This window comes from Lagopus muta, chromosome 3 (assembly GCF_023343835.1).
Source record: "Lagopus muta isolate bLagMut1 chromosome 3, bLagMut1 primary, whole genome shotgun sequence".
In the NCBI taxonomy this organism is placed as follows: Eukaryota; Metazoa; Chordata; class Aves; order Galliformes; family Phasianidae; genus Lagopus; species Lagopus muta.
Genome location: NC_064435.1, coordinates 63,378,648 through 63,398,686, shown reverse-complemented (window position 1 = coordinate 63,398,686; position 20,039 = coordinate 63,378,648). Strand labels below are relative to the sequence as shown.

At 37.9% G+C, this 20,039-nt stretch overlaps 1 protein-coding gene across 5 annotated transcripts in view; it reads right to left on the bottom strand.

Moving 5' to 3' along the window:
* Positions 1 to 20,039, bottom strand: part of MOCOS (molybdenum cofactor sulfurase) — a 214,586-nt gene that overhangs the window by 171,715 nt on the left and 22,832 nt on the right. For 4 of the 5 annotated variants that reach the window (XM_048939650.1, XM_048939648.1, XM_048939647.1 and 1 more), the window contains exons 2-3: positions 10,156 to 10,245; positions 7,462 to 7,528 (exon numbers count right to left, since the gene is read on the bottom strand). In XM_048939650.1, the coding sequence (XP_048795607.1) occupies positions 7,462 to 7,528; positions 10,156 to 10,243 (155 nt within the window). In that variant the 5' untranslated portion in view covers positions 10,244 to 10,245. Of the gene's footprint in view, positions 1 to 7,461; positions 7,529 to 10,155; positions 10,246 to 13,743; positions 13,765 to 20,039 lie in introns of those variants that run through there. The other variant, XM_048939652.1, reaches the window with a different exon arrangement.

The following is a 20,039-nucleotide window of genomic DNA, read 5'->3' as shown; positions in this document are numbered from 1 at the left end:
ACTGCTGAGCCTGTTCACTCTATGAAAACAAGAGAATGGGTAAGGACTCACTCTACTTAAACACCTCAGAAAATGTTAACAGAAGACCTCAAAAAAAACCAGAAATTTTTGGCACCGCAACATATCATCACTGCTTTCTCTCACACCAGTGGAAGAATTTTCCAGGTCTCCCATTTGGGAAAATGAGAAAATTCTTAACCAGATGAAGATTACCCTGTAGTAACTGAAGACTAAAGCATAAAAATCCTGAAGGTGATGTACATTTCCATACTCCTGAAGTGACCGGCTGGGAATGCACATTTGGATCCAGCTTTCCTGAAATCTGGCACCCTAAAATCCTTACTGGGCCCTCACATTCCCATTGCATCCCTGCTTGGAGTAAGGCAGTCAGCTTGTACCACATCATTATCCCTCACTGGTCCCTGCCCTCCTGCACTCCTATTCTGCTCATCCTGTTCCTTCTGCTCAGCAGAGCTACTGCATTAGATCCACCAGTTATGCATTCTCTAGTATTCAACACATCGCTCTGCCTACATGCCTTTTACCACAGAAAGGTTCAAATTTTAACCAGGACAGAAATGCCCACAGTAACAAGCCATTACACACTTAATGAAGACAGCTGGCTGGAATCCGCCTGCGCCCAAGTGGGTTCTCAGTGCCACACAGAGGAAAAGAGATAACAACCAATAACATACATAGGAGATTAACTGCAAATTTCAGCAAGACATCAGGTTGCAGAGGGCAGCAAAACAGAAAAAGCAGCTTTAGAACTACAGCCGTTAGCGTGGGTGCTGTAAATAACCTGCTCATTAGAGAAAGCAAGAGCTATAGGCATGTGATTGTCTGGCAAGGCAAATGTATTTCCTGTGCCTGTAAACAAACTGGATGAGCTACAGACAGTCTGGAACAATGCATAAAAGCTAATAGCATTATTAGAGATGAGGAGAAGGCTGTAGTTATATTTGATGTCACAGTGACAGAAGATAGTCCTCAGTCTGTATAACAACTGAGATTAAAAACTGTAATGAAATCATTGAAACACTGCAGTCACCTGCCCAAAAAAAAATTTTACCACCCTTTGCAGATCATAGCTGCTGCTAGAGGAAAAAACACAATAAAAACTTCCTGAATATATCACTGCCTTAAAAAGATCAGAAATACATACATACGAAAATGCAAACAATACACCATGAACAAGCTTGACTTGGTAATAAAAAAAAAATAAGCAACACTTTTAGCTATTGCCTTTGGTGAACCTCATACTAAAACTATTTCAGTGGGTATCAGAGTTCAAAGTACTAAAAAGTCAAGACAGGATCATGAAGTACGTGCAACAAACAGTACCAAAAAGCTGAGGAAACTGCACAGTAAATAGAGTCAGAATTCACATTTTTGGATAGGGACTCAATATGCAGAAAGTGACTTTTTTCCAGGACTGAAGTCTGCTAATTAAAAATGCAGGGCGATATGGCTCGGGCAGCAAATATGAGTGCAAAACATACAAGCTTTCAAGAGAGTGATACCAGGAATTTCAGATTCACTGAGGCACAGATGCCATCAGGGGAACGCTCAGGAACACTATAGCATCTCTTCAACAGCTTAATTATATCAGCAGATGAAGTATTTAGATTGCTTTACAAGTGAAATGAAAAAGATTCTAAATTGAGCACAATATTCAATTTGCTAACTTCACAGAAAAATCCTGAGACTCTGTAAAAAAGGTGTGGTAATAAATTACCTCTGTGCTTCTAAAAAATACGTGGATTGTCTTTCCCACAGCGATGGTGTTACAGGTAACATAAACAGCATAGGTTAAGCTTTTCAGAGATGCAATCACCAGTTTTCTTGGTAAAGTATCACTGATAATTGGAAAATTGAATGTCTGTGGTCTTCAAGAAAGTTGACAAAAAACAGCTGAGTTTTGGACAATATCCATAATTCAAGATGGCACTCAAGATTTCTCAACTCAACTGACTTGAAGCAAATGGCACAGCTCTTTAATGCTACATAATAATATATGAAGAAAAACAGAAATCCAGGTTTTTTTGGTCTCCCACAAGCATTATTTAGAATACAAATGACCATCTAGACCAGTAAGGAAGTTGTCAGATTCCCTAAGAGCTGATAAAGAGTAATTAAAACTGTTAGGGGTCCAACAGCTAGGCAGGGCTATGATACTACTCCCTTAACAGCTACAGGAACACGTTACCAAAAAAGTCACAGAAAGGTGTTTCACTGAAGTTTTGGAGGATGCAATTGAAGATCCAGAACAGGGAAGAATATCACTGTTTTCAATTTCTTCTACAAGTCTAAGGAGGAAAAAAATCTTCCATGTCATTTTTAAAAGAGAAAAGAAGATGAATAGAAAAATGGAATTTGTACTGAGGAAATGTCACTATTTTTAACAATGTGCCTCATTCCAGTTGAAACATCTCATTTGGTGGCACAGGTTCCCTCTAGCAGGAGCCATCAGGTCAGTGCCAGAAGAGCAGACTGAACATGCAGCTAGGCTTTATGAATTTATAGAACATGAATAAACATGGTGGCCTGGGTCCAAGTAAGCCTGTATCATTCCCTACACTCTGAGTGTTCTTTAGAAAGCAATGGAACTTATTCTCCATTGCTTCTTTATCACAGCCACACTATAAAAGCAGGTTCCTCAGGTTTCCTTTTCTCTGAACATAGAAGAAAAATAAAGGTCATACCCACCTTTCTTCAAATCTCTGCAAAACACACTAACCACTCCTAGAAATTAAACTCCGGATTGCCCAAGGTTAGCTAATAAATTGCGTGTTCATACTCTAGCAATCTTGACCTCCAGATTTTAATTCTTTTTACTGAAGCATTTCTTTTTCCTTTCAATAAATGAAACACTCCAGATTTGTCTGTCTGCAACTCAGAGAGCATCACCATGAACGTACAAATATTATTCACTGCTATCTCATCACAAAGGTATAAAGCTGACTAGCAGAAGACTAAGATGATATTAACACATTCCTTTCTAAAGCTTCAGCACATCAAAGTAACCGATAATGAATTTATAAAAATAGAAATGAAAGTCCATCAGCAAAGTTACAAAGCAGACAGATTTCACTGCTTTTTAAACTCATTCTAAAGAAATAGTATGTCTGAATGCTTTTCACTGCCTGCATAGGACTACAAAGAGTAAAACCACAAAAAGTAACAGATCAACTCCCAAAAAACCTTGTTTATAAAATTGAGATTTTTATTTTATGCTTACTACTCATTCGATTATCTTTTTTCTTTTAGTACTGCAAACTAAAACGTAAGTTCCCACAGTTGCATAAAAAGACAGGTGTTATCAAATGAAAAATGAGAAAGCATCTGTACTGAACTTCTTGATGGGCTGCTGCTCAGCACGTAAGAGAGCACAGAATCAGGTACTGCTCGTGCCCCAGATCAGTGTGGGCACACTGGGATCATTCCATTGCACTGCTATGTAAAATCATTACATGGACCATCACAAAGATGATCACCTCTCTTGCCTATTCTGTGCTTTCAAGAAAAACTATTCATTATTCATAATTGTTTTCTCATGGTACTTCCGTTCACCATACAGAGCCATTCTCAGGAGCAGCCTTCCCACTTATCTTCACTGGCTGTGACATTTCAGACTTGTCCTACAGCTGAACAGCTGGGCCAGAAAAAGCAGCATTTGCATGTGGCAGTATAAAATAAGCACGTAAAAGGGCTGAACACCATCCCAGTTTTGAAAGGTGGTTTCCAAGTGAATAGGTGTCATTAAAGAGGAGAGCATGCAGAGCTCATATGTCACTCACCCATATGGTCTCCAGCTGATGACCTTTACAAAGAACAAATCAATACTAAGCAGATCCTGCATCTACTATTTCTTACTGTGTATGAAAGGTCAAGCAATTTTCATGTATGTATCAGTTCTAACATTCCTTTTCCAGACACTGAAGTGTTTAAACAAGGAAATAACCAAAGAATGCTTATTTCTCACATATCACTGTTTCAGGTTAATAAGACTTCTTCCTCAGCAGAATTCAGTACTATCTGCATGTTTTATGCTGAAGTAATTTTGAAAAATATTAAGCTTTAAGCTGTTTATATTTATTTTAAGCAGCACGTCTGCTGTACCTTTTTTTCATATGTACATGCAGGCCACAAAGATTATTCTCCTCTTACCATCTCCTTTAGATGGCATAGTTTGAGAGAGGCTTCTATAAAAAGAGATGATTTGGTTCTATACTTAAACATGATCCCATTTAGTTCAATGCCAAATCCCTTTAGCTTCAGTGAGAAAATTCTGTAACACACATTTCCATAGTTTAGGAAACTCCTGATGCAGAAACTAAGCTGAAATTTGAGGGCTTTTTACCCCTCTTACATTTCAATTCCCAAAGTAAGCTGAAGTTTAATGTATCTCAGTACCTGAAGTTCAAGTACAAACATCAAAACTCTACTAAATTCAACAACACTGTTTGAATGAAAAAGGTACCCCATTGGGTATTTTAAACGCACCCTAAATGTAACACTAGAACATCATTCTGGCTCTGGTTAGAACACAACACTGAACTATTTGATACTGCAAGTATAAGATCTACAAGGACAATGTTTTAAAATATTCAGAAAGCTAGTATTTTAAAATGCTTGCATATGGGAAAAAGGATATCTAATACTCTAATGAATTTCTGAGTTGCATTATCTGCAGCATCGTAAGGAGATATTGCCACTCACATACTGTAGCCATACGGATTGAAGCAATGGCACATCCAAACTTCCGTAAGCAAGGTCATAAAAAAGGTCTATAATATTTTATGCCTACATTTAATACTTTTAAGAAAGGTTTATTACAGCTCTTGCTTCCTCTTCTCAACTTCATTCATGATTAATATAAAGATTCGCACAACATTAAAAATCTCTCCACAGTTCATTTCAGAAGAGAAGCAATGCTTTTGTGAATAGGGTTGCTTTTGATTGTTCTTGTTGTACTTGAGTTGGTAAGCCATTTTTATTATTTTTAACCTGGTAAATCATAGAAAACATATATTAGCTCTAATATTTAATTATTTACATTATTTTAATGCAAATCTGTATTCTAACAGTGCTTTCTGCCAGTCAAACAAGTACCAAAGCAAAACCAAATAATAGTTTTATATGGAGGAAAAGCGTACATTGCCAGATTAGGAATGTTTATGCCAATGCTGTAACCAGCAACATCAACAAATACAAATTAGCAACTAAGTTTTGTATTCATCTTAAAGATTTATTACAAGGATTGGACTAGATGCTCTTTAAAAGGTCCATTCCAACTCAAACCATCCTATTATTCCATACCTGATTACTTGCCCGTGGCATCTCATCAGAAAACCAAATTAAAAAATTAGAAAAAATAATCATAAGGTCACAGGAGTTGATCACAAATAGAAGTTACACTTCTGGCTGTTGCCATGCACCAAAAGCAGAACTATAAGGAAGCGAATCGTTTTCAGGTATCTGAAATTACCCCCAGAATTATTGTTTCATCGTGGAAATCTAGCCTGTGAGCTCTGATATAGGACAAAACTGCCTGCCTCCCTTTTGTCATACTGCTTGTTTTGACTAGCTGCAAGAGCATGGAAGCATAGATATTTAATATTCTTTTATTGGCTTTTAGATAACTGACATACTGACAGGTTTCTAGGGCATTTTCTTTCCAAATTTTTACAACTTTACAACTGTGTCTTTTTTTATGATTGTGCTTTTAAAACTTTTATTGGGGAATAATTGCAGAATATCTACAGGACTAGCTGGCAAATTACATTTGCAAGACTGGAAATGTTCATTTGGATGCAGAGTGCTCTTCATTCATTTACTTATTTTCAGGAGAAAAAGATGAAAACACTGGTATGCTTATGGCATCTTCCATGCAGCTGTTATAAAAGTCACTTAAAAAAATAGGATCCAAGATAAAATAAGCTGAAGCTGCTGGCTTTCTGTAAGAAATCTATGTTCTTTCTTAAATAAATCTTAAATATACGGAAAAGGTCTATTTCTTTGTACCTTGTCCATTAAGTGCATACAGTATTATAGAAGTTATTCCAGAAACAGCTACAAAGAACACTTTCTATTGTACCTTCATAAGAAAAATGATTCAATGGCAACACTGGAATATTACAGTAAATTAAAACCACAAGTTGAACACTGCATGTGATCACACAGGCAAGCTCAGCAGACTGTGGGACTGTAGGTACTGCTGTACATGGTCCTAAGCATCTGATGTTGAAGACAGCCCTTCCTCATAGATTCTTTCTATTTCACTTAGGCTTGTGTTAACAGGTTGTCTTATCCTGCTCGGCATAAGACAGAGTTGGGAAAAAGAATACTTTTTCAGAACACTTAGGAGAAAAAAAAAAAAAAAAAAGGAGAAAGTTTATACCCAGCACCATCATGCAGCTAAAAATCTCATGGTTTTGTTGTTTGGTTTTTGTTTTAGGTTTTTTGTTGGTGGTGGTGGTTTTTTTTTTTTTTCTTCTTCTTTTTACGCCCTTATAAAAGGGGCACTCAGAAAAGGCAAAAAGATGTAAAGCAGATTTTTTTTCATTCTAACTCCGAGCACTACAATGCTATAGTTTCACTGCTATTGATCTGAATTCTGTAATGTGTTTTGGAGAAAGGTTTGCTTTCAAGATGATGATAATAAAGGAATCTGTGACATTTCTCATCCTGGGCAAAGAGTGCCATTAAAAGCAGGCCAATCAACTCTAGTCGAAGTATGCATATCTAGCAATGAAGACACTTTATAAAATAGCAAGAGGCACATGAAAAACCCTCAAGATGTTAAGTTAAGTACCTACATTGTGTACTTCTTCACTTTGTGCAAACCAATGGCAAAAAACAGCTTTCAGTGCACTTACTTCTGAACTCATGCAAGGACAGTTTTTTAGAGATTCAGTTCCTTCTTGCCATGATGCTCAACTGCATTTTATTTGTCTTTTTGAACTAAGTGACAATAAACTTTAAAAGCTATTATCTCAGTAGAAGTATCTGTTGCACAAGTATGTATGCCTTTATTACTCTTTCTGTGAAGAACATACTCTTTTTTATAAACTACTCCAAACCACTGCACTTTATTTAAAGTCATCTGAATTTCAGCAACGTCTTTGCACTCATTCCACTTTACTATCTACTTCACCATCTTATTAATATTCACATTTGAAATTCTAAATTCTAGATCTTAATTAAAATTGTAGACTTACATTACAGCGCTAATTTAATAACAGAAATTGGAGAATTGGGACAACTGGGAGAAGAAGAACTAGATTGTCTCAGACTGCATTCAACATTTGACTGCCTGTGTACAAGGTATTCTCTGTAGATGCGACAGACAAACCTCAGAAAATGGCATCACATCAAAATGATCCAAACAGCACAGGCCTAAGCAAAATGAAAAATATCAAGTGCATCACACAACGTCTGAAAGAAAGATTATTCTACCTGTATCGGACATGCTCGATTGTGTCGTATGTCAGTTTGCTGCTGATATTCTGACTATGAGGGTTGCCTAGGAGACAATGGAGAAATAGAAGTTAATCATAAATCACAACATAGGTATTAATTTTTTTTTTTCTTTTAACAAAGTATTACACCAAGCCAGCCTGAAAAAATGACCAAGAAAGATTTAATATTTGCTTTGCAGGCAATGCCCTGAAGCTCCTTGGAACAGTTAGTCAAGACATATAACTAAAGAAAACAATTATGACAGACCTTGAAACTTCAGCTGTATCTGTTACTAGTACTTAGGCAGTTCCCTTAACAAAAATACAACTGCATCTGTACAAATAGGCTAGCAAAAAAAAGCTGAGACAGAATGCACATTAATAAATACATTCAGGGACTAAGACATAGTTAACAGACATCATATGGAGGTAGCAGACATTCATTACTGGACACCACTTATGCTCCTATTGCTCATGAAAATAAAAATTTCACTGCAACATCAGTGGCCACCTTAGTACAGCTCAGAACAGACAGATGTTAACAATTAAAACAGTACCTAAGAAGGGCATAAATTTACCTCCTTGAGCAAAATAAACTAAACCAACATCCACAGATGAACAACACGCTTTCCTTTCAATAAATCCTTAGGAAAACACATAAGCATTTTTGAAAGAGAACAAGAAAAAAGTTACCAATTAATACACTATTCACTAATTTACAATAAAATCTACTTATTTTAAAATTTCAAAATCAGTGAAGGTGTTACAAAGCATGTTGAGTGAAAGTGTTAACAAGAATAATAACGTTGAGGTACTACATCTAAGGTTTGAGCTCTAAATTTTTTATTTTTATTTTTTACATCTGATGTTGCATTTCTGTAATTTCCAATTCAAATATTCTCAATTTAGAAGTGAGAATCTCTTTTACTTACATCCCTTCCTCTCATTTACACATACAGTATCTTAAACGTAGTTCTTTAGGCCTGTAGATTTTCACCAAGAAAATAAAAAAGGGCAAGCTGAATTTCCCCTTCATTCACACCTGTGTCCATCAAATAAACTCATACAACAGTTACTGCCCTTAGAGTAGCAGAGATATAAGTGAGGAAAAAAAAATTTCACCAGGCTAGGGATTACATTATCATTTTAAAGCAGTGTCAAACATGGAATTTGTTCCCACATAGCATTATAGGTACTGTGAAAATCTGGCTGCACTACTATTTCTATTCATGACCACTCAATTGATTCACAGATTTAATTTTTTCTGCCACAGATGGCACTTCTAATTAGAAGGGCCAAGCCCAAATTTGTTTGAAGTAACTAAGATCAGAGTACATATGTTTCACCTCGCAATGGCTGCAGTGACAGAACATTAATTTTAATATCACTGACATTCACTACCATAAGAGATTTTGTACGTCATCAAATCAGTGCATCCTTTTGTAACTCCAAAAAAACAAAAAGGCTACCCTTATTAAGAATAACATCTAGTTCATAGAAGAACTTAAATTCACATCGGATCCGGGACTTGTCAACATTCAGGAAACAAGAGGGGAAAATGCTACAGACAATGTCACATGACATGAAGTTTTGCCAAAACGTCTCTGTGGCTTATCACCCAGGTGATAAGCACATGCTGGTGCTTTAATGAACACAGTTCTCTTTTGAAGAGTGATATCTAGTTCCCAGATGAGGAAACACTTTGCTCAATGGATCAGGGAGCAAAAGGAATACATAAAACCAGAAAAAAGGACATCTAGCCCACAGATATTAAAACACAATAAGAAATTTTGATGACTTCAGAGGGACTACTAATAGCATATATAGGTAATACTGCAAACCATTTTTTTTTCCTCCTGGATGAGTCTCTTCTAACGTAAACTGTATCTCACCATAACAATAACTTCCAAACAAAGGATGCTGTCTTTGTTTAAAAGCACAAGCAGCATGGGGTTCTCAGAGAGATGATAATGTCCTGAAGAGACTGAAGAATTTAAGTGGAAGATCTGGGAAAGAAATAATACTAGGTAGCACTATACTGCCCTAAAGCCTTAATAACTACATCCCCATCCAGATACTGTGCAATTACAAACACATCAAATTCACATTCCTTTTCTAAGTACCAAACTGCAGCGGACCAGAAGAGGTTTAGCACCTATTCTCTGCCTAACTCCACTCTATGTTAAGCTTTCTTTCAAACAAAATGCTTATGATGGACCACAGTCACAACAGTGAAGGGTCTACATAACCTAGTCCCACACAGCTGCTCTGTACTTCTCTTGTTGTCATACTATCCACCATCTACTGCCAATTTCTGGCAGTCTGTAGGCTGGCTTCCCTCACTACGTGCAAAAAGAGCAGCAGCTACCTTTCAGTAACAACCTCGTGTTTAGGTCCCTTTGTCCACATATTAAAAAGGGCAAGATTCACAAGGGTGAAAGCAGCCCTGGACAGCGGCAGGAGAGCAGTTCCCATTTGTCTGCATCCCATCACAAAGACATGTCCTCAGCCACTAAAAAGCAAAGCAAGGGAGATCTAAAGAGATGCGACCTCTCCGTAAAATCACTGGTCTTCCAACTGCTCTATAGCAGTGTGAAAAACCTATCTTCCAACAACTCAGCAGGCCTAGTTTTGAACTACTTAGGTGAAAAGAATAATGAGAATAATAATGGAAACATTGATTCATACTTACTATAAACATTGTTTCTGAGGTCATCTGTAAAAGCTGTAAGTAGACTTTCAGGGAAAAGTGTGGAACCTGCATGGTCAAGGTAAGTCATCCCTAAAACAAACAAAAAGATCAAATTCAATGTTTTTTCTTAAATACTTAATTCTAATTTCTCATATACAAGTAAGGTACATTATACATGGATCCACACTGAAGTACACAACACAAAAAGTTGTTCCCCCTAAAGTTCCTAGTGTATGACAGTTCTCTGACTCAAAGTCCACCCAGATTTTGAAAAATGGTTCTCAAATATGTTCTAATAAACCAGGCAACACTCACACTGAGGCATCTTCCATTCACCAGCACAGTTTAAAAAAAGTGATACAATAGAAGCCCGGTGTTTTGATTGCATCTTTATAATTTTTAACCAGAAAGCAAAATACTGGAAGAGATCCTTTTCTTCCAAGTTCATATTACACATCGTTTGAAAAGTTCCACCTGTAGAAGACTGCACAAGCTACTGCCTTCAGCCACAGTACCTTGGCACTTCTAGACACTATTATTATTCTTATCTCAATAATTACTACAAGTATCAACAACAACAGTGAGTTGTTGAGTCTGCCAAAGAGGAGGCGACAACCATGTTAACTGGCATGGCCTGAATCATTCTTGAAGCCCAAAGTTTAATTTTTAATGCATTTAAATATTCCTTGCCAGTCTGCTGCACTTAATGTTTGATTCATTTTTAAAATTCCTTCTTATATTTTTCAGTTATTGCAAAACTTTTAAATAAAAGCTTCTTGGAAAGGGAGGCTTTCTCGTGTTTGACCATTTTAGATTTCTTAATCTTTAGCAATTATTCTTCCATTTCTCCAGTGTGTTGCATGTCCTTTATTAGTTTTTTCATTTCACTTACCTTAAGTATTTCAACCTATTTCAAATTTTAATAATGATGAATACGATTAAGATTAGAATTTAATAAGTATTTTAAAAGCCTTTCCTTTCCACAGGGATTTAAAAGTTAAGCTCAAAGAGTTAAGCTTTAAATGAGAAGTCCTGACACTTGGAAATACATATAATTATAAATTACGTTGCTGTAGCAGTGATTCAGTGGGTGAAGCTGTGAGACCAGTAATGACAAAACCAGTCTGGACATCCATCCCTTCTTTTATTTTATGAGAGAGTCCTCCACTGCCTCAAGAATTCCCCATTTATAGTGCCTGGTTAAAAGCAGATTTTCTTTTTTTTTTTTAATGAGTTGAAGTTAACCAAGGAAAAGTGTTTCGAGGTGCTTAGAGTGGAAGAGGATAGAAAAATACTAGACTGATTTATTACATGTACCATCTTCCTGGTTTTTTACTTTTTTTTTTTTTTTTATAATCATAGCAAGGACTAAAAAGCAGTATGAAACAGTACATACAATCACACAGAGGTCAAAATGAAAACTCAGAAGGCATATGGTGAAACCTGGCTGCCCCACAGTTAGTCTGCATGGCAAATGCCAGCAAGCAAGCTTCATTTCAAGAAAGTGCTTGCACAATCATAACAAATCACACCATAGCAGACATACCCTTACATCTACACGTGTTTACTATGAATATGCAATGTATACTATAAAAAAAGAAAAACCAATATAGAAAACTGGCAGAGAAGATATTTTCATGCTGTAGCTAATGCAAGGGAAATGCATTCATTATAAAAATTGCTCTAGTGCTGTGACATCAAATCTGCCCATTTAAAGATGATTCAGTTTCACTCATGAGAAACTGCTTGGCATCTCCCAGCCTCGGAAATGGAGGTGCTTCAGGCTGAGCAGGGCAGCTCCAGGAGACAGTCGGGTCTCCACTGGGGATCCCCAGACACCCAGCCTCTCCTTTGCCATAACAGGACCAGCTTTACCTTCACCAGGCTATATGCAAATCACACTGTCAGAGTCACCACAAAGGCTGGTTATATTAGCAGGACACTGGGATGTGACTCGGAACCCACAACTTAGTAGCCAGCGCATCTAGCTCTGATATAGAACAGAAGTAACTGCAAGTACATAGAATCACAGAAAGGTTTGAGTTGGAAGAGACCTTTAAGATCATCCAGTTTCAACCCCCTGCTATAGGCAGAGACACCTTCCTCTAGACCATATTGCTCAAAGCCCCATCCAGCCTAGCCTTGAACACCTCCAGGGAGGGGGCAACCTGTTCCAGTGTCTCACCATACTCACAGTAAAGAATTTCTTCCTTTTATCTAGTCTTAATCTACTCTCTTTCAGTTTAAAGCCATTTTCCCTTGTTCTATCATTACTACCTGTTCTCCTAAAAAGCCCCTCCCCAGCTTTCCTGTAGGCCCCTTCAGGTACCAGAAGGGCACTACAAAGTCCCCTCAGAGCCTTCTTTTCTCCAGGCTGAAGAGCTCCAGCTCTCAGCCTGTCCTCATAGGGGAGGCACCCCAGCGCTCTGATCATCTCCATGGCTTTCCTCTGGACCCACTCCAACAGCTTGATATCCTTGTGTTGGGGGCCCCAGAACTGATGAAATACTCCAGGTGGAACCTTGCAAGAGCAGAGAAGAGGGGCAGAATCACTTCCCTTGATCTGTTGGTCAAGATTCTCTCAAAGCAACCCAGAATACAGTTGGGCTTCTGGGCTGCAAGCACACACTGCCAGCTCACGCTGAGTCTTGCATTAACAGACACTCAAATCCTTCCCCTCAGGGCTGCTTTCAAGCCATCCTCTGCCCAGCCTGTATTTGTGCTTGGGATTGCCCCAAGCTAGGTGCAGGACTTTGCTCTTGGCTTTATTGAACTTCATGAGGTTGGCATGGGCCCAGCTCTCAAGCCTGTCCAGGTACCTCTGCATGGCACCCCTTCCCTCTAACATATCACCTGCACCACTCAGCTTGCTGTCATCTGCAACCTTGCTGAGGGTGCACTCAAACCCACAATCCATGATGCCTACAAAGATGTTAACCAACACTGGTCCCAGCATTAATCTCTGAGGAACGCCGCTCATTACCAATCTCCATTTGGACACTGAGCAATTGACTGCAACTCTGAGAGCAACCGTTAAGCCAGTTCCTCATTCAGCGAGTTGTCCATCCATTAAATCTACTTCTCCCCAGTTTGGTGACGAGGATGTCATGTGGGACAGTGGCAAAAGCTCACACAAGTTCAGGCACATGATATCAATTGCTCTTCATTTATCTATGAATGCCATAACTCCATCAAAAAAAGGTCAGCAAGTTTGTCAGGCACTATTTGCCCTTGCTGAAGCCATGTTAGCTACCACCCATCACCTCATCTTTGGTTTGTTTTTTTGTGTGCTTTAGTAGGATCTTCAGAAGGATCTGCTGCATGATCTTGTCAGGCACAGAGGTGAGACCAACTGGTCCACAGTTCCCTCTATCTTTTTTTCCTCTTCTTGAAAACTGGGGCTGTATTTCCTCTTTTCCAGTCAGCAGGAACTTCACCAGACTGCCACAAGCTTTGAAGCATGATGGATAAGAGCTTGGCAACTTCACCTGCCAATTCCCTGAAAACCTGTGGATGGATCTCATCAGGTCCCATGGACTTCAGCATGTTCAGATTCTTTAAATGGTCTCAAACCTGATCTTCACTTACAGCAAGCACATCTTCCTTTTCCCAGTTCTTCTGCTTTCTGCAGCTTGGGCAGTGTGACTAGAGCCCTTGCCAGTGAAGCCTGAAGCAAAGAAGTCATTGAGCACCTTAGTTTTCTTATCTTTTGTGACCAGGTCTCTAGCTTCCTTTCAGAGATGGCCCACATCTTCCTTAGCCTCCCTTTTAACCCTGATAAACCTGTAGAATTTCTTCTTGTTCCCCTTTATGTCCCTTGCTAGATTTGATTCTAACTACTACTTCTTTGTATCCTTCCAGGTAACTCATTCCTGCCTACACTACCTATAGAATTCCTATCTGTGGTAAGTCCACGGATTTTCTAATTTTCTGGAATTTCTAAATAATCCATGGAAGAGTCCTGGCATTCTTGCCCGCCTTCCTCTCTCTCAAGATGGACTGCTTCTGGATGTGAAGAAGATGGTCCTTGAATACTGACAAGCTTTCTTGGGTCCCTCTTCCCTTCAGGGCATTATCCCATGCCAACCTGCCAAGCAGCTCCCTGAAGAGTTCACAGAATGTTCTCTGAAGTCCAGAAAAAACAAAGGCAGCCCACTCCTCCAAGAGAACAATGCCTTCCAAGCAGACTCATGTGAAACAATACAAGCAAAAGGGTCTCTAGATAATAGTTCCCCTATGTGATATTTTCAAATTTGATTCATTACACAATCAATTCAGGACAACATTGTGACTTTACTAAATAAAGGTAAAGAACACTTTAATTCATTTCTGAAATACCACCTCCAGGTCCATGACTTGGAATTCTTAAACTTTTATGATACCTTTAATGCTGCTGTTTAATTGAAAGCAAAATAGCATTTAATATTCTCTGTACTGCCTGAAAAATGAAAAAAAGGTGCTCATAGAACTTGAGACAGCACTGAAACAAATACCTTCATTGCTATTGCACTTTTATGCTGTAGCTTTTCCCCTTCCTGTCTTATTTCAATAAAACTATTTTTTAGAGGAAAGAAAAAAAAAGCACTGTGGCACACGCATAACACCAGCAAACAAAAGAACATTAATAATTTTCATTGTTTTTCCCCTAGTTTAATAACACTTGCTATTTTAACTTTATTGAACACACATTAACAAAAGATTTGTCAGTATATACAGAGTAATCTAGTTTCCTGTTTCACCGCAGTATTTTGTATATAGCCTGTCAGCATTGTGAAATTACACTATTTACAGCAAGTAGCACAAAAAGAAAACAACATGATCAACCAAAAGAAAATTAAAATACACCATTTGTTAGGACCTGCCTTCTTTATTTGGGAAAAGCATAAAATTTAGTTCAATTTACATACTATTATGCAAGGAATTGTAACTGACTTCATTCATCAAGTACCAACTATTTGATAAAACTACATTTCAGAGGCAGGTTTTTTTTAGGATGGTTTTCAGAACTCCTATTATGTGCCAACTTTAGTTATGTAAAGTTATTTATCAACAGTATCCAATCATATGCTATAATAATCACATGCTAATATTGCAAATTATTTCTACATACAGAACACCCTGGAAACAAATGTGAACCAGTCTTTCCTGCTCAAAATTAGGAAAAACAAAGAACTCCACTTGCAAAATAAATAGTCCCCTGTTTTTCTTCTGTGTTAAAATTCACATGTAGACCAAATATTCACTATCTCCGCATACCTTGATTCTTTGTAAAACTTCAGGCCTGCAACAAGCACAGCCTCAGATATCACAGAACTGTAGGGGCTGGAAGGGACCTCCAGAGATCGAGTCCAACCCCCCTGCACTGCTTTGCAGCCCCCCTACTGCAGACTGCACAGATAGGTGTCCAGGTAAGTCTCAAATATCTCCAGAGAAGGAGAATCCAAACCTCTGTGGGCAGCCTGTTCCAGTGCTTCATCACCCTCATTGAAAAGAGTTCTTTAGCATATTGGTGCAGAACTTCCTATGCTCCAGTTTATGGCCATTTCCCCTTGTCCTGTCCCCACAGACTGAAAAGTTGGCCGTGTTCGTTTGACTCCCACACTTAAGATACTTACAAACATTAATCAGATACCCTCTGAGTCTTCTTTTCTCAAGGTTGAACAGACCTAGTTTGCTTTTCCTCACAGGGGAGATATTCCAGGCCCTTTATCATCTTCATGGCCTTCCACTAGACTCTCTCATGGAGATCCTTGTCTTTTTTGTATTTGGGAGCCCAGAAGTGGATACAGTACTCCAGTACGCTGGGTGACTATTCAGTTGAATTTAACACTCCTATTTTACATGTATACTTTTAGATCTCCTAGTAATTAGGAAGCTCAGTGTATGGTTATCATGCTGTAGACAGCCTAACCAGAGGAGAACAGAGACCATGCAGGCAATCCCAAGATGTCCTCCTCCCTACACCACTGGAGAACCTACGCCTGGTCATCCAGCTTGTATTCAGCTATATTATGACTTCTTCTGCTATGTGACCTATTCTTTTAATCCTTAATGTTGTTCTTGATGCTATACATCACTGAGTCTTAACTGTACATCAACCACAAAAATAACCAATTTACCTGCTCTGTGCATGGCTGCCTCATTTCCTCAACCTTTTGCAACCCTGTGATTCCTTAGCCGTGGCCCCACAGGTGCTTCCCAGGTCTCAGACAGAGCAGAACCCCCCTCTCAACTGATTACAGCCTGTCAGTCAGGCTGCCAAAGCTTCCATAATGAAAAATAAAATGGAATCATCAAGTTTGATTGACAGATATAATTACAATTCAGCAGGATTATGTACAAAACATTGCTTGGAAATACATACAGGCAGAGCCCTGAGGAGATGGTATCTATCTTAAGTGCAGCAACATTAACAACAAACAGTATGAAATCGATTGCATGAAAACAAGCTGAAGGCAAAATACAGCATTATCTGTCAAAAGATAAATATAAGACTTCCACATGCCAAAACAACGACGACAAAACTGGAATAACCCAAGTTTAATAAGTGACAATATAGAGGGGAGAGGGGTCTACAAAGGAAAGTGAGCTATCCTCTGGACCACCAAGTAGCTAACAGGTAGCATCACATCAGCCACTTCAAGTTAGTCTCACTATCTATGTCAGGTGCCCTTCAGAGGCTGCTCCCAATCTCCACTGACTGTATAAGAGCTGCTTCTAAATTAAATGCCAAAAGCAGCTCTAACTATGCTGTGCATCTAACCTTGAAAAAAGCACCTGAAGTCTCAGGATGATACAGTCACTGATATGCCCACACACCGCACAGATGGATAAAAATCCTGGCCCTGCAAAAAAAAAAAAAAAAAAAAAAAAAAAAAAAAAAACACAAAAAAACCACCTCCAAATGTTAAACGGAAAATGAAAAGAAAATGCTACTAATACAGCTTGAGAGTGGATTTTGTTTGAAACAGAACATACCTAGCATTTTGTTAATATGGTCAATTACTTGTTATTTATATCTTCAGTTCTTACTTGGCATCAACATAGACAAAAGCTATCAAAACTAGATTATGCTTTCTGAATGACATGCTTGTCACCTATACGCTGCTAGACAAATCAACATTTTGTGTCCCTTGCTTAGGATCAGGAGCTCTTCAAATGACCCCAAAAGCACAGTACCTGAGCAACAAGGCTGCAGACCAAAAGCCTGAAGAGTCACCATACCACTGGAGGAGAACCTGGCTCTCAACTGCCACCCCTGAGGTCAACAGCACTTGGAGTGCTCCCAGATCAACCCAGCAACCCACAGAAAGACATCCATATTTCACAGGTTGCTAGCCAGATACTGAGTTCTGTGGGAAATCGGTGCTTCATTAGTGTACTTTAGTGTTTGACATGATGAACTGAGTAAGAAAGCAAAGCATGAAATTACATTTATACGTATTACATTACATTTACAATTACATTTATACGTATTAACTTCCCATTAGTTCTCTCCACTTCCTGTTAGTTCACGTTATTCGTTCTTATTGCACTATTAGCTTCAGCAAAGCAGTCAGAATATCAAAACAGTTTGCAGTCAATATCATACACCATCTTCACTGTACTTTTCAGCAGGGACTGCTCAGACTCTACAAAAGCTATTTAGGTGGCCAAAACCCAGTTTCAATAAGCCCTGCCTCTGTTCTATGCCCACATATAGTTTACAGTATCCCTACATAGAGCTGACAGCCTGCTGGTATTGAGGCCTTGCAAGCACTAAATAAAGCAAGCGTTTTATATTTAAGTCATACCCAGCGCTATGAAATGCATCTTTCACAGCTGCAGGAAAAAAAGAGTACGTGCTGTCAAACTTCATCATTTATGAGCTCCTGTGCTAAATGAGACCCCAGCAAATGGGTCAGTGAGCATCTACCTTGGTTCATGCAGCCCACCTGTAATGCAGTTTTATAACAGGCTCACTTTTTGCCCACTAGGGCCTGATTAGATATCGACTGCTGCCAGTACAGTTATTTCCACAGGCTCCTGTAACAGGTTGCATTTCAGGTTCTCGCTGAAGCCTTCCTTAGTTCTGGGCATGACTCAGAGGTACCTCAGCCACAAGCAAATAACATACTGCAGCTTACTACCTCATCACCTCCAGATAAAATACAAATTGCAAGTGATCCATAGATATGCAAGCCTTCAAACTGCAACATACCCAATCCAAAACCTATTTTCACACGTCCTTATTGAAGATGCTGCTATCTTTCAGTCTCCTTTTACCCCTCTTCTCTCTCATGCAATTGATCAAATAATAGGAGTTCAAAGAGAACACAGTGTCTGTTCTTCTACTACCACAAAATGTTTTTGTTGGTTTTGCTGAAATTTTCACAAAAATGTTCACTTTTGTGCAGGAAAGCAGCATCCAGAATTTCCACTGGCAGTTGCAACACGACAGGAGAAAGCAACATGTAAGGAATCTTAATAGTAATCATTTATAGTAATAGTCATTAGCTAAACACGCTTATTCTACATTCGCCTTCATTATCTTTTCTTTTTATTGCTATAAAAAGACAGGCTTACAACAACACGCCAAAATAATATTTGAAATTGACTTTTCTAGTTAGTTCTATTTCTTGCTCTGTGGCCTGAATCAATTGGATTCATACAAAATCCAAATTAGTGACTTTAAATATCCCCTGCAAAATACATTAAATGAAATATACAGCGACATACAGAAAGCTTTCAAAATGGTTTTACTGGTTTCCAAAAACACTAGGAGGAAAAACTAAGGTTGAAAGAACAGAACAATTAAAAACAACACCACCACAAGTAGTAACCTTGTTCTTCTCTCTCTGGAAAGCAAGTTTCAAGAAAAGTTTACTTCCCTCACCTTAATACAAATAAATAAATAAATAAAATAAAATAAATATATATCAGTCCTCAGACATTAGTCCATCCATATCTCTTGACTTACTGTTCCTAACTGTTTTTCAGTTCTGTTTCTAGACTGGAAAAAACAAATACATGTGTTTCAGTATTTTATCTACTACTTAAGATAATAATATAACATGCTGGGAATTTCATTTTAATAAGACATAAGAATCCTTGTGTTTTATTATGGAGATGAGACATCACTATGAAAAATGACTAACTTTTCTATTGCATACACTTCCACTTCATAATAATTTGAAGCAAATCGCTTCTCAAGTAAAACTTCTTCCCTTATTCAAATAGAAAGCAACCTAAATGGTAAGATTACACTATTACCTTACCTTTACTAAAGGTCATTGACTGCATTAGATGCTGATTTCACTAATATAGCTCATTAAATATATCTATTTCTTATTTTATTTTGTTTATGTATATAAACAAAATATATATATTATATATATTTTATATATATATTTATATAATATATATTATATATAATATATATTATATTATATATATATATATATATATATTTATATAAAGAAATACAGAATATTCAATAATTATTTTTCTAATGCCTCCAAAAACATCATAATACTTCAGCACAAAAAGCATCATCCAACTGGGAAACAACAGTTGTTGCAAAAAAAAAAACAACAAAAAAAAAACTAAGAGACATAAATAAGCTTCCACCAATAACTTAGCAGGAACGCAATTATATGTTGGTCTAAGTGTTCTATTAATGCCTTCTTATATTTGAGCTAAATTAGTTCCTACAGCTTATTTTCCATTAATTAGGTGCCTTCCCAAGCACAGATTCAAAGCCTTCAACAATCATTTCCAAGAGTGTGCCAAGAATGAGGTCTGTTTATCACAAAGTAGCATTACAGTAAAACAAAGCTTTTCACAACAGCGAAAAATCATGACAGCTGCAGAGCTGTGCTAACTAGTTTTGACAAAAGAAATGA